The 15,395-nt window shown below is 37.1% G+C and overlaps 1 protein-coding gene across 1 annotated transcript in view; it reads left to right on the forward strand.

Annotated features, from left to right (window-relative positions):
- Window positions 1-4,605: 4,605 nt before the first annotated feature.
- The window catches only part of LOC106082071 (voltage-dependent calcium channel subunit alpha-2/delta-3), a 51,189-nt gene continuing 40,399 nt past the window's right edge, over window positions 4,606-15,395 (forward strand). The window contains exon 1 of the mRNA XM_059365014.1: window positions 4,606-5,022. Coding sequence (XP_059220997.1) covers window positions 4,898-5,022 — 125 coding nt within the window. The 5' untranslated portion in view covers window positions 4,606-4,897. The remainder of the gene's footprint in view (window positions 5,023-15,395) is intronic.

The following is a 15,395-nucleotide window of genomic DNA, read 5'->3' on the forward strand; positions in this document are numbered from 1 at the left end:
AGAAACGTGTTTCTTCAGCATATCTTTTTCCCAGGGCCTAATAGTTCAATGTCATTTTAGCTGAAAACATCGAAATGGATACAAACGACATCAATAGCATCTTTTAAAGTTAAGACGATATAGAAACAAAAAGAAAACAAAAACAATGATGCAAGGAACTTCAAACTATCTTAAAAAAAAACAAAAGAAATAAATTAAATTGATTATTAATTCCTTTAATTACTATTGTGTTTGACTTCAGGCACAAATACCTGAATGACTAATGAAATGTAATAATAAAATAAACATTAAATTAATTTATTAACCAATAAAATAATAAATAAATAATTTAATGTATTTGTTGTTTTACCCCTAGAAATTCTACAGAAACCATTATCATTGGTTTTTCTTCTACACACTTAAAGACAAACCAAACACATACACATTCGAGCTAGTACACACAGTTATATAGCAGTTGCCATACAGTATGTGTATGTGTTCTACTCTTGCTCTCTGTATGGTAAACAGTGTCATTCACACTCTCTCTGTTACGAAAATTCATGGAAGTCATAAACAAAACTAGAACTGAGAGTCCTATAAGAAGGCACGTGTTTAAAGCGAATATGACATGGAGGAAGAAACAGAAACAAGATGGTACTCGACATAATGTTGAGCTAAATGAATTGTATAACAATAAATTACAACTGAAGAAGTTATCAAACAAGTAAGAGAAACGGAAGTTTTATAACGACATTTTTTTCGTTGAAAAAACTTATTATGAACTTTTCTCCTTGAAAAAGTTAACTTTAAAACATTTTCATAGCAAAAGTAAAAATTTTTACTGAAAAAAGAAAAAAAGTAAAAAATTCAAAGAAAAAGAAATTTCTATGAAAAAAAGTTCAAAATGAACTTTATCTATGAACAAACTATTTTCATATAAAAGATTCATTGTTAATTTCTTCAGTAGAAAAAGTTCACTGTACAGTCGATATAATACGTTTTAGTGCAAAATCCCGTTAAAGTGGAACTTGATGGAAAATACCATACATTGTTGGTGTTATTCATTGCAATTGAATTCGCTTAAGTGAAAATCGCTTTACTGAAAATACCGCCAAACTGAAAATGTTTTCACACCATACATTCCGCTCTTATATGAAACTGAAACCGCATGAGTGGAAAAATTATTTCTATAAGAAACTACCCGGAATTTTAAAAATTCGCTTCGTTAATACATATTTTGATAAATCGCCTACGTATGTCTCTGACATTTTTACTGAGCATTGCTGTTTTTAACTCAAGTTATTTCATACATAATTAGTACGATGACGGGAAATTTCAAAATTGACTCTTAGTTACAATACTCAGTCACACCTTTCTTACTTTTTATACCCACCACCGAAGGATGTCATTCCGTTTGTAACACATTGAAATATCCATTTCCGACCCTATAAAGTATATATATTCTTGATCAGTGTAAAAACCTAAGACGATCTAGATATCTCCGTCCGTCTGTCGAAATCACCCAACAGTCTTTAGAAATAGAAATATTGAGCTGAAACTTTGCACAGATTATTTTTTGTCCATAAGCAGGTTATGTTCGTTGATGGGCTATATCGGACTATATATTGATATAGCCCCCATATAGACCGATTCACCGGTAAAGGGTCTTAGGCCCATAAAAGCCACATTTATTATCCTTCTTCAATCGGTCCAGATTTGAATATAGGTTTAAGGTTTAAGGTTTTGGGCCCATAAAAGGCGCATTTATTCCCCGATTTTGCTGAAATTTGGACAGTGAGTTGTGTTGTGCTCTTCGCATTTTTCTGCAACTTGGCCCAGATCGGTCCAGATTTGAATATATCTGCCATATAGACCGATATCTTAATTTAAAGTCTTGGCCCCATAAAAGGCGCATTTATAATCAGATTTCACTGAAATTTGTCACGGTGAGTTATGTTAGGCTTTTCGACATCCGTGTCGTTTATGGTTCAGATCGGTTTATTTTTAGATATAGCTACTAAAAAGACCAATATGTTGTTATACACAAGTGAACAATGATTTTTACTTATTAGTATTTGGTCCAAATCGGATCATATTTCGATATAGCTGCTATGGGTTATAGGTATGGATTTTTTCATCGGATTTTGACGAAAGGTGGTTTACATATATACCCGAGGTGCTGGGTATCCAAAGTTCGGGCCAGCCGAACTTAACGCCTTTTTACTTGTTTTTTAATGTTTTAGTAAGGAAACCAGTTTTCTCCTATTCCACAGAAAAATGTTTAGCAATTGTGTGTGTAAACGTAAATATCTTAACGAACATCAATTTCTTTCCAAATGTTGTTGGTCGTTAAACATTAAATTCGCACTTAAACGATTGGCCGTTAAAAGATTAATTTTTATAAAAAAAAATTAAGAAAAAAAACTAACATAAATTGTTGGCAGAAATATCATTCGCACTCAATCTTTTTCTATAGAAAAAGTTCATAATGAATTAGAAAAAGTTCATTATAAACTGTCTTCATAGAAAAAGTTTATTATGAACTTTTTTCATAGAAAATAGTTCATTTTGAATTTTCATAACAATTATTTTCTATAGAGAAACTTCATGATAAACTTTTTCTAAAAAAGTTCATAATGAACTTTTTCTACAAAAAAGTTCGTAGGATTTCATTATGAAAAATTTTCCTAGAAAATGTTCATTCTGAACTTTTTTCATAGAAAATGTTCATTATGATAATTTTTTATAGAAAAAGTTAATTATGAACTTTTTTATAGAAAAAGTTCATAACGAACATTTTTTTCTATAAAAAAGTTCATAATGAACTTTTTTATAGAAAAAAAATATACAAGAAGCTCATTATGTACTTTTTATATAGAAAAAGTTCATTGTGAAGTTTTTGTTAAAAAGAGTTCATTATGACATTTTTCTATAAAAAGAGTTCATAATAAACTTTTTCTATTAAAAGAGTTCATTATGAACTATTTTATAGGAAAAGTTCATTCTAAACATTTTTTGATAAAAAGTTCATTATGAACTCTTTTTTAAAAACATAGTTCATTAGGAACTTTTTTAAAGAAACTTTTTTCATAGAAAAAGTTCATTATGAACTTATTTCATAGAAAAAGTTCATTATTAATTCTTTTCATAGAAAAAGTTCATTATGAACTTTTTTTCATAGAAAAAGTTCATTATGAACTTTTTTTCATAGAAAAAGTTCATTAAAATTTTTTTCAAAGAAAAAGTTTTTTAAAAACTTTTTCATAAAAAAGGTTCATTAAGAACTTTCTTTATAAAAAAGGTTCATTGAAAACTTTCTTCATAGAAAAGGTTGATTAAAATTTTTTTTCATAAAAAAAGTTAATTAAACACTTTTTTCATAGAATAAGTTTATTAAAAACTTTTTCATAGAAAAAATTCATTAAAAACTTTGTTCATACATTATGACCCTTTTGTGAAAAAAAAACATGTTTATAAAAAAACCCAGATTATTTTTTCTTATGCCTATATTGCCTTTTCAAAGTTCCCCCTACAAAACGAAATCCAAGAAAAATCAATATGTAAACAAAAAGCCCACATGGCCTAACACACACCGCACAAGTAAACATTTGAGCAATAGAGAAATTGAGAGCAACAGTGAGAGTACAAAACAGCAAAACAGCTGATTGCAATTGACAATTTAGTAAAAGAATCCTGCTAAAAATAGACAATGCTCTCTGTTTCCCAATTTTTTTTTTTTCTTCTTTCTTCGTACTTTCCTTCCTTTGGCCAGACCGCCATCGAGTGGCAGACAAACGAATAATTCTAGCGAAAAACCATTTTCCCCAATGCTTGCTTTAGTTTTTCGCAGCTTTTCAACGGTAACGGGTGGACCAGTCTCGCAGCACAAGGCAAGCGCACGCAGCACAACAAATAACGCGGACCGGACGCGACGGATTATTATTGTGTGGTGGCCAGAGGAAAATTCAAAAATTCACCGATAAATACGCGCACACATACAAGCAACGCCGTCGCCGCCACAACAACAATACATATACACTCTGCTAGCCCCCGCCAATAAAGTACCATTGAGAAAACAACAACAACGCCCCAAATCTATATGTGTTTGTGTGTGTGTGTGTGGCTGTGTGTAACAAATCATAGATGTTTTAACGTGGTTTATATATAGAAAATTAACGCACAGCTGAAAGTTTTTTTTATGGTTTTCTTACAAAAATGTTGTGCAAATTGTGAATTTAACCCGGAAAAATTATTTTTTAAGAAAATAATTTCGGAATTTTTGTGAAAATCCCTTAAAGACAGAGCAACACAAAGTCTGCGGCTTAGTTGGGGCCGAAAAGCATTCCGCGTGGATGAGAAAAAAATCCCAGAAATCCCCTAAAAATTTCCCCTCAGAGCAAAAAAAAATCAACAATAGCTAGAAAATCAACTGCAGCTGAAAGTGAAAATATAATTTTAAATGGAACACAATTTTCGAAAACTAAATATTAAAGAAAAGTTTTAAATAAAAAAAAATACAAATAAAAGTTACACGAAATATGCCTAAAGTTTAAAATATCTCCGAAAAAGTGCGACCCCCGAAACTACAAAAAAAATTTAAAAAAAAAAAATAAAATACGAAAAAATTCTCAACTATTCAAAATCATTGTCGAGCAAAGCTAAATTTTAATTTTCCCCATTATTTTTTCTTAATTTTGTGCTACCCCGGGGGAAGAGGGTCGGTCATTCTCGGTCACTACTCGGATTCTGTGGGGGGATATTACGGTGTTTTTTTTTTTTTTTGGTTTGTCAAAAAATCTGAAAGCAAAAAATCGCTGTGTTTTGTTCGTGGTCTCTGTGCCTGTGTGTGTTTTGGTGTGAGTCTAAAAGAAAGAGAGTGAAAATCGAAGAAGAATTACGTTAAGAAAATGCTAGAAAAATGTATTGTTCGTGTGATAAGTTGATGACACATATTTCACTTGTTTTGACCGCATTCCTGCTGTTTTATTTCATCTGCCTGCCACCCAATCTCACCCAAGTGGAAGCCTCTGCCGAGGATGAAGCGTAAGTCTTGGCTCAATGTCATCAAGGGGCAGGCATTATTTGGGGCTCATTGTACATGAGTCCTGCTCAGCTCTCATATAAACTAATACATATGCAAATACTCTTCTATAGATTCTCCTCTGCTGCTTTGACATTGTTACGATAACTTGTTTTTGTGTGAGTGTGTGGGGTATGGTTTTTTTTTTACTTTTTGTTGGCATTTTTGCATTATTTTCGCTATTTTTTTTCCTTTTGTATTTTATTTGCCTTTGGCTTTGTTTATCTGGCTCCCCAGTGAGATAATGCTATTCCTATTGTTGTTGTTGTCACCATAGTTTTGATGTCACTACAACAACCCAAAGGAAGGTCTCTTGAGAGCACTATTTTCCATCATATCATATCATAGCACCCACCTCCTTGTACTATCATGTTGTGTCTATCTACAGTGTTTTTTTAATTAAAATTTCTATTGTCCCACAAAGACGGTTAACCGTAAGCGAAGGTATATGAGGAAGGTATGAATAGACTAGAATGTTGAACTAAAGAAATAAGAACACTAAAAGCCGAAACTTAATAACCAACCATCATGGATTGTACTAACAAGTCAAATGGCGTGTCGAACTTTGGATACCCACCTCCTCGGGTATGTATGTTAACCACCTTTAGTTACAATCCCGTGAAAAATGCATCATCTATAAAACCAGGTGGTAAACCAAAATATGTTCCGATTGGGCCAAACTATATCCAAATATAGACCAATGGGGGTCATATTAAAGACGATGTCTGAGAGCCTAGCACAGCCCCCTGTGCCAAATTTCACTGAAATCGGGTAACAAATGTTGCATTTGTGGGCTCAAGACTAAAATCGGGAGATCGATCCCTATGACAGCTATATCCAACTATAAACCAATCGGAACCATATAGGGCACTTATGTCGAAAAGCCGAACGTAGGTCACTGTGCCAAATTTCAGCGAATTCGGATAATAAACGATCCTTTTACGGGCCAAAAACCTTATAACGGGAGATTGGTATACGGGGCCGCTATATCCAAATAAAGACCGATCTGAACCATATAAGACAAGGATGTCGAAAATCCTAACATAGATCACTGTTCCACATTTCGGTGAAATCGGGTAAAAAATGCGGCTCTTATGGGCCCAGGACCATAAATCGGGAGATCGGTATATATGGCAGCTTGTATCCTAATATAGATTTATCTGAACCATATTTGGCACGGATATCAAAACGTCCAACATATGTCACTGTGTCAAATCTCAGTGAAATTAGAAGGTAAACGACCTTAAATCGAGAGATCGGTCTATATGGCAGCTATATCCATATATAGCCCGATCTTGACCATACTTGGTACGAATGTCGAGGAGCCAAACACAACACATAATGCAAAAATTCAGCGAAATCCGAGAATAAATTTGGCTTTAATGGGCGTAAGACCTAAAATCAGATCGGTCTATATGGTGGCTATATTAAGATATAGTCCGATATAGCCCATCTTCGAACATAACCTGCCTATAGACAAAAAAAGAATCTGTGCAAAGTTTCAGCCCCATATCTCTATTTTCAAAGACTATAGTGTGATCTCAACAGAAAGACGGACGGACAGAAGAACGGATGGACAGAAGTACGGACGGACAGAAGGACGGACGGACAGAAGAACGGATGGACAGAAGGACGGATGGACAGAAACACGGACGGACAGAAGGACGGATGGACAGAAACACGGACGGACAGAAGGACGGACGGACAGAAGGACGGACGGACAGAAGGACGGACAGAAGGACGGCTAGACGGACAGGCGAACGGATGTTTTTAAGATTTATGTGACGATCAACCTTATAGGGTCGAAAATGAATATTTCGGTGTGTTGCAAAAGAAATGACAATATGAATATACCCCCATCCTTCCCTTCGGTGGTGGGTATACAAAGTTTCGAACTAATCTAATCTAACTCAGTTTGTATCCGAACTATTTCGAATAAAGTCAATCTCGTAATGATAGCCCTCTAGGGCCTCAAAAAATCGAATCGGGAAATCATGCCCACGCCCATTTATAAGGTTGTATGAAGCCATGAATGTACTCCACGTTCCAAATTTCAGCTATGGAGACTGAAAAATCATATCCCGAGATAGGTTTTTTAGGGAGCAATATCTATTTATGGACCTAACTGAAAGGGATTTTGTGTTGTTTTTGCTAGGCATAAACGAATTCGCATACTAAATTGGAAAATTGATTTGTGGGTCAAGAAATCAAATAGGGGAATTTGTTAGGGGTGTTGGCCGGAGTTACCAAATTGAAAAAAACTGGAGAATTCTAGGGCCTTACGAAGTCAAATCGGGCTAATTAGAGTGGACCACTTAAATGAGGGTTATATCCAAAACTGACATCGATTCAGTTCAGTTTCGGCTCACTTGCAATCCCCCTCGAACTACGCCAATATGAAGTATCTGTGCAACTTGTTAAGCGGAAATTTTTTTCTTTCAATTGTTATCGTGATTTCGACAGACAGTAGGGCGGACAGACAGGCAGACACACAGACGGACGGACAAACAGACGGACAAACCGAGAGACAGACAGGCACACAGGCGGACATATAAACGAATATACAGACAAACAGAGAGGCAGACTGGCACACCAACAAACAGAAAGATGGACAGACAAACAGGCGGAGAAACAAACAGGCGGACAGACGGACGATCTTACAGACGGATAGGCAAACAGACAGGCAAACAGACAAGCAAACAGAGAGACGGACGTACAGACAGAAAAACAGACGGATGGATAGACAGACGGCAGAAGCAGGCGAACAGACAAACAGGTGGACAGACTGAGAGGCGGACAGGCGGATAAATGTATAAACATATGGACAAACAGACGAACAAACAGAAGCCCTTACAATCAGACAGACAAACATACAGACAGATAGGCTGGCAATCAAACTGACAGACTGACAAATAGACAGGCAGACGTATGGACAGACTGAGCGACTTTGAATGCCAAGACGATCAAAAATATTAATGCTTTCTAGGGCCACAGACAAATATTTCAAGGTGTTACATACGGAAAGATTGCTCACCACACCATAGGATGGTTGGTGGGTATGCCAAATCGAAAAGTCTTTCAAATAGTTCTAGAATTTTTGATGATAGAGATATATGTACGAAACTTTAAATAGTTAATGTTGAGGTGATTTCCTGTAAGTATGCAAAATTTGGAGACCATTGCCATTTGAAGATAATCGGATAAACATTTTGACCTGTATTTTGTATACAAATTAACATAAACAGACTGACGGACAGACAGCTAATTCGAATCGGGAAGTGATTCAGAGTCGGTGGGTATACTTATCGATGGGTCTAGCTCTTTTCTTTCTGGGTGTTATAAGCAAAAGCAACAAACGAAACGTTAATGTAACTTTACGTCAATGTTACGTTACGTAACGTCAATGTTACGTTACGTAACGTCAATGTTACGTTACTTAACGTCAATGTTAAGTTACGTAACGTCAATGTTACGTTACGTAACGTCAATGTTACGTTACTTTAATGTTACTTTACGTTAGAGTATCGTTACGGTCAAATTACGTTTCTTTAATGTTACGCAATAATAAATCTCGATTACACTACATTACGTTGCGATAAATTAGCATTGCATTACGTAATAATACGTTAACATTACGATACGCTACGTTAAATGTAGGTTACCTTATAGTTACGTAACGATAAAGATACTTTACTTTAAATTAATACGAAGTCAAAGAAACGTTAAATGTATGATAGGCAAAATTAAAGTTGTGTTGCGTAAAAGTACCACATGTTACAGCTGCTTTGCACTACGTAATAAAACGTTTAAATAAAAGTAAAGGTCGCAGTTTTCACCCGGTCGTCTTACAATTTAGTACAGCAAAGTCGGCCTAGAGACGAAGCCTATTGAAATTGGAAAAAATCGAAAATTGGCAGGAAGGATTTTCTTATGACTCTCGAGATTACTGGTGAATTTCATAGCAATCGGCCCAGATTTAGATATAGCTGTCATATATGTATATCGCCCGATTTGCACTCCAAGATTTTCACTGCAAGCGCATTTATTGACCAATCTTGCCAAATTTTTGCACAACGCTTTCCTCGACGACTACCACAATATCTGAGAAGTTTGCTCGAAATCGGTTCAAAATTCGATATAGCTCCCATATATATGTTAGCCAGATTTTCGATAATTTGAAATAATGTTGTCATTTGTCAACCGTTGGTTCATTTTTTTGCAGATAAAGGTCAGAAGTTCTATGAGCGTGGAATACTAAATTTGCCAGGAAGATGGCAAAAGGTTATCGAACAAAATGGCAATTATATATTTGATTAAAGTTCATTCTAAGTTTTATTAAAAATGCATTTACTTTCTTTTAAAAAATCCGCAATTACTTTTTAGCCAACCCAATATTACAGTTTGAACATATTTGCTCGAAATTTGATACGGATAGTTAAATAAACCATCTGAAAACATCCGCCGAGGTCCATCAAAATTCGTTCAGAATTGGATAAAGCTCCCACATTGAACTTACAGGGGAGGTGTAGGGTATTATGCAGTCGGCACCGCCCGACTTACCGGGTTTCAGTTAGGCGTTGCTCGGATAAGTAAAATTCGTTTTCTATGTATGACAAGACTGGAGTAGCTTAGTTACGTAGAGACGGGTTCGGATTACGTTGTGCATTGTGGGTGGGTTTGACTTTTTTAGTTAAGCATTAGCCAATGCGTAACGTTTTACCAAAAGTTCTCACTAAGTTAGCAATGTTCCACTATTTCACTTGCACACAGTTAGAAGTAAATTTCCATTCCATTTGTTCGAACCATGCCACGTAAAGCTTTAGTCTAATTTTTAAAGTCCATAAAGAAATAAATTGAGATTTAACTTGAATCGAACAACACTCATTGATATGTGGCCCCTGTTTCTTCCTGGAATGTTCATGAGCAAATTTGCCTTTTTAACCCTAAGCCTGAACACTCTAATCCTCTGATAATGTTCCGAGTCATCTTTGATCGAAAGCTTCATAATCAGATCTTCGCTCTGCGAAAACGGCTTTATGAAAAAAATGTCCACCTTTATGCGCAGAGCCCTATGTTCTGCTCCGCTCAAAGTCTTAGCAGTCCTTTGGAGACGATCTAATGGTCGAAAAGTTTAATGCAATAGAATAAAAAAACCAGTGGATACCACACACAAACCATGCTATGACGCGTTTCGATCTCTTGGTAAAAGAGACCATCATCAGATACCGTTTTGGTGTAGAAGCTTCAAAGGCCGTCCATGCTGCTGACAGGCAGTCCAGCCGTGGACAAAACGCTTAGTTTTGTCTCTGGCCAGGGGGACTCAATGTTTCAATTGCCTTGCGCAAATTCAAATTTGAGCAATCATAACTCTCCGTTCTTCCAATGGGCTCCTGTTCACAATGGCCACCCTCAATGGATAAAGCTCCCACATTGAACTTACAGGGGAGGTGTAGGGTATTATGCAGTCGGCACCGCCCGACTTACCGGGTTTCAGTTAGGCGTTGCTCGGATAAGTAAAATTCGTTTTCTATGTATGACAAGACTGGAGTAGCTTAGTTACGTAGAGACGGGTTCGGATTACGTTGTGCATTGTGGGTGGGTTTGACTTTTTTAGTTAAGCATTAGCCAATGCGTAACGTTTTACCAAAAGTTCTCACTAAGTTAGCAATGTTCCACTATTTCACTTGCACACAGTTAGAAGTAAATTTCCATTCCATTTGTTCGAACCATGCCACGTAAAGCTTTAGTCTAATTTTTAAAGTCCATAAAGAAATAAATTGTATAAAATTCAATCATTATTTCTCTTTGCGTATGAATCGAAATACCATTAATGGAATATGGAATTTCGATTGAGTTCGTTAATGTTTATATTTCCCCCCATTTGACTGACGTTCATTGTGTGCTTTCGTATAAAAACTATTAAATCTTGCACAAAGGCAAGCTGACAGATCCTATTGTGAATAACATTCGAAACATGCCAGTGAATTATTTGCAGGTAAAAGAAACATCACAATCGAAAAAATCATTTGCCGCAGTAGGCCCCACACAGTTGCCGCGCTCTCGCTCTCTGGATGCCATATTTCAGTGAGCTAATAACATTTTAGCAAACTTTCCAATTAAAATGTGCGGCCACACAAAGATCATCTATGAATCATATTTTCGAATAGATGGTGGGGGGTCTTCTTCCTGCAGTTTATAGTCCAAACGACCACCGTATGTCGTCCAACGTCCGTCGTCCATTCTTGCGAAAGATTCTAAATGTTCATGGGCGCACCCCTTACAACATATTTTCCTTGTGAATATGAGACATTCAAAACAGTGACCATTCCTACACCCTCCCTACTCTACTCCGAGGGTACAATGGATGGGGGTAGTTGGACTACACATCATGTACATGAGTACATCACATATTCCTAGTTTGCATTCATTCAATTGTCGTGAAGAAGAAAAAATAAAAAAAAAAACGACAAGGAACTTTATGTATGTAGTAGTATATGGCTGCATGACTATGTTCTGTGTTTAGATTACGTTTTCATGTGACTACACCCTACACTTGTCGGAGGCGCGGGATTTTCTAAAAGGGTGTGTTCCAACATAGTACCTATGTGCATGTCAATGGGATATGGAAACAAATGAAATAATTTGACAACTACACACATGGCGAGTATTCTAAAGAGTTTATAGTATCAGTTTTTTAATTAAAAATACCAACTCTTTTTCTAATGTTGTCCACTGGGGTAATCCTGGATGGAAAAAGTTCATTATGAACCTTTTTCATAGAAAAAGTTCATTATGAACATTTTTCATAGAAAAAGTTCATTATGAACCTTTTTCATAGAAAAAGTTCATTATGAACCTTTTTCATAGAGAAAGTTCATTATGAACCTTTTTCATAGAAAAAGTTCATTATGAACCTTTTTCATAGAAAAAGTTCATTATGAACCTTTTTCATAGAAAAAGTTCATTATGAACCTTTTTCATAGAAAAAGTTCATTATGAACCTTTTTCATAGAAAAAGTTCATTATGAACCTTTTTCATAGAAAAAGTTCATTATGAACCTTTTTCATAGAAAAAGTTCATTATGAACCTTTTTCATAGAAAAAGTTCAATATGAACCTTTTTCATAGAAAAAGTTCAATATGAACCCTTTTCATAGAAAAAGTTCATTATGAACCTTTTTCATAGAAAAAGTTCAGGGTTTTCTGATGTTTAGAGAGCACCCTGCGTAACTTTAATTTACTCCCTTATCTATCTGTCTGTTTAAGTCTCCTCCAGTCCCCGTTCCACCAAACAGGCTGCGATCTCTTACCTATGTGGATCAGAGGGGAGTTCTCATTATAACTACCATACATGGATCTTGCTGCCGATCCAAGCTCCTTTTTACCAATAATCGAAGTGCTTCTACTCCGAAACTTTATGTCAACGAATTCAGAACAAAATCATAAATCGTCTGACCTTTCATGTATAAGTCTATACTTCATCATTGTGAGTGGTGCGCTTTGGCATTACAACCCAAGATCATCCGCACACTCCAATCGTTTTCGCATAGTAGCCTTAGCACTGCCTCGTTGGACGGGTCTGTCTTCTCGCGGCACAGTTAAACCGATGAGATCAGTAAGGGACCAAAGTTCCTGGTCTTCAACCTCACAGTCATCAAATATTCATTGCTTTAGTTCGATTGAAGCGTTAGATTTAAACGTTTCCTCTCCATCACAACATGTTCTTAACCTATCACCCGGGGGTGAAGAAATAAAGGTGTAGTTCCTATTGCTAAACCCAGAGAGCACATTTCTAAATAAAGGTTACTGAATCAGTGCAATGTTGACTAAGGAGTTAGAGTGTGCTAGAAGATGTTCGTTCGAGATAGCCAAGGAGTGATGCAGATTACTCTGTGCCAATATTCCGCACCAATTCGATCGAACCTCATTTTGACGACGTTAGCCGGACAAGGCAAAACCGAAATCCAACCCTTAACCTGAGAGCCTAAAATATTTCCCCAAAGTGATGTCAGAATGCGGTACGCCGTTTGGACTCGGCTATAAAAAGGAGGCCCCTTTGTCATTGAGCTTTAACTTGAATCGAACAGCACTCATTAATATGTGGCCCCTGTTTCTTCCTGGAATGTTCATGAGCAAATTTGCCTTTTTAACCCTAAGCCTGAACACTCTAATCCTCTGATAATGTTCCGAGTCATCTTTGATCGATAGCTTTATAATCAGATTTTCGCTCTGCGAAAACGGGCTTATGAAAAGAAATGTCCACCTTTATACGCAGAGCTCTATGTTCTGTTTCGCTCAAAGTCTTAGCAGTCCTTTGGAGACGATCTAATGGTCGAAAAGTTTAATGCAATGGAATAAAAAACCACACACCAACCATGGTATGACGCGTTTCGATCTCTTGGTAAAAGAGACCATCATCAGATACCGTTTTGGTGTAGAAGCTTCAAAGGCCGTCCATGCTGCTGACAGGCAGTCCAGCTGTGGACAAAACCTGAGTTTTGCCTCTGGCCAGGGGGACTCAATGTTTTCAATTGCCTTGCGCAAATTCAAATTTGAGCAATCATAACTCTCCGTTCTTCCAATGGGATCCTGTTCAAAGTGGCCACCCTCAGGCTCAAAGGACCCAAGCATCCCGGCTCCGCCTGTTCCCCAGCCCATCGCAAACATGGGTTCCTTTCTCGTGGCCACTTTTTCATAGAGAATTTCGCCTACTGCAAAGCCTCTCCCACATGGTTGGCACTGAATAAGGGAAACAATATCTGTAAATCTACCAGGGACCCATCGCAAACATGGGTTCCTTTCTCGTGGCCACTTTTTCAAAGAGAATTTCGCCAACTGCAAGGCCCGCTCCACATGGTTGGCGCTGATTTAGGGAAACTAGCTTTGTAAATTCACCAGGGACCTTATTTTGTCTCTTTTTGGACGCAGGCTTTGTTGCCTCGGTCGAACTGGCGCAAGGATCTGCAACAAGGAAGTTCTCGCATGAGAAGCAGCCTGTCGCGAAATTAACGGTCGCTCAAAGAGTGACAGGGGTCTCATAACGGCTCAGGCAGAGATCTTCTTCGCCTTGGCAACGACAGATTTCAGATCAACTCAAGACTTCTATACACCTGCCCGGACGGTTTTGTGATGAATGTGGCTAGTTCAGGAGTTGAAGCCATAGTACTCATCTTCTCTACCTTTTCTCCCCTCATGTTGCAGGTTTTCTTGACAGTCTCGACACTCTTCGCTTATCACGGAACTCTGTCGTCATTGGCCAAATTTTTCGACTGAACCACAGACGGAGGAGCGCTGGCCCTCGTTCGAGGGGAAGGGGAAATGAACCCCTCTATAGACGATCTCTACGTCAGGATAAGTCCTGTGATGTAAAAAAATCGCTCTCCAGTTAAGTTTAATTAATCGACTCTCCCTCTGCGTGTGGTCGAACTCTCAGATATAGTGATACATTAATTTGTATACCCTGCACCATGGGATGGGGATATACTAATTTCGTCATTCCGTTTGTGGCACATCGAAGTATTGATCCGAGACCCAACAATACATACTTTGTTCTTGATCGTCTTAATATTCTAAGTCGATGTATCCATGTCCGTCCGTCTGTCTGTCTACCTATCTCTATAAGTGTAGTTCAGTTGGGATTGTAAATGTGTCATATAGGTCCCTGTTTTGATATAGCCGCCATATAACCCGATCCTGGATCTTGACTTCTTAAGCCTCTAAAATGCGCATTTCATAGCCGATTTGTCTGAAATTTTTTATGAGGTGTCCTGTTATGACTTCCAACAACTTTGACAAATATGTAATAAATCGGTTCATAATCTGATATAGCTCCCATATAAGCCAATCTCAGATCTTGACTCCCGTATAAACCGATCTCCCGATTTTATTCTCGAGCCTCTATAGGGCGCAATTCTTTTCTGATTTGTTTGATATTTTACATGAGGTGTTTTGTTACGACACCCAACAACTATGCCAAGTTTGGTCTAAATCGGTTCATAATCTGATATAGCTCCCGTATAAACCGATCTCCCGATTTTACTTCTTGAACCTCTGTAGGGCGCAATTCTTATCCGATTTGTATGAAGTTTTGCAAGAGGTATTTTGTTATGACTTCCAATAACTATTTAGACCAAGTATGGTCTAAATCGGTTCATAATCTCATATAGCTCACATATAAACCGATCTCGGATATTGACTTCTTGAGCCTCTATGGTCAAAATCTGTTCTTAACCTGATATAGCTCTCATATAAACCAATCCCGGATCTCGATTTCTCGCAAATCTTATCTGATTTGTCTGAAATTTAGCATGAAGTGTTTTGTTATGACTTTCAATAA

Source organism: Stomoxys calcitrans, chromosome 3, assembly GCF_963082655.1.
Source record: "Stomoxys calcitrans chromosome 3, idStoCalc2.1, whole genome shotgun sequence".
NCBI classification, from domain to species: domain Eukaryota; kingdom Metazoa; phylum Arthropoda; class Insecta; order Diptera; family Muscidae; genus Stomoxys; species Stomoxys calcitrans.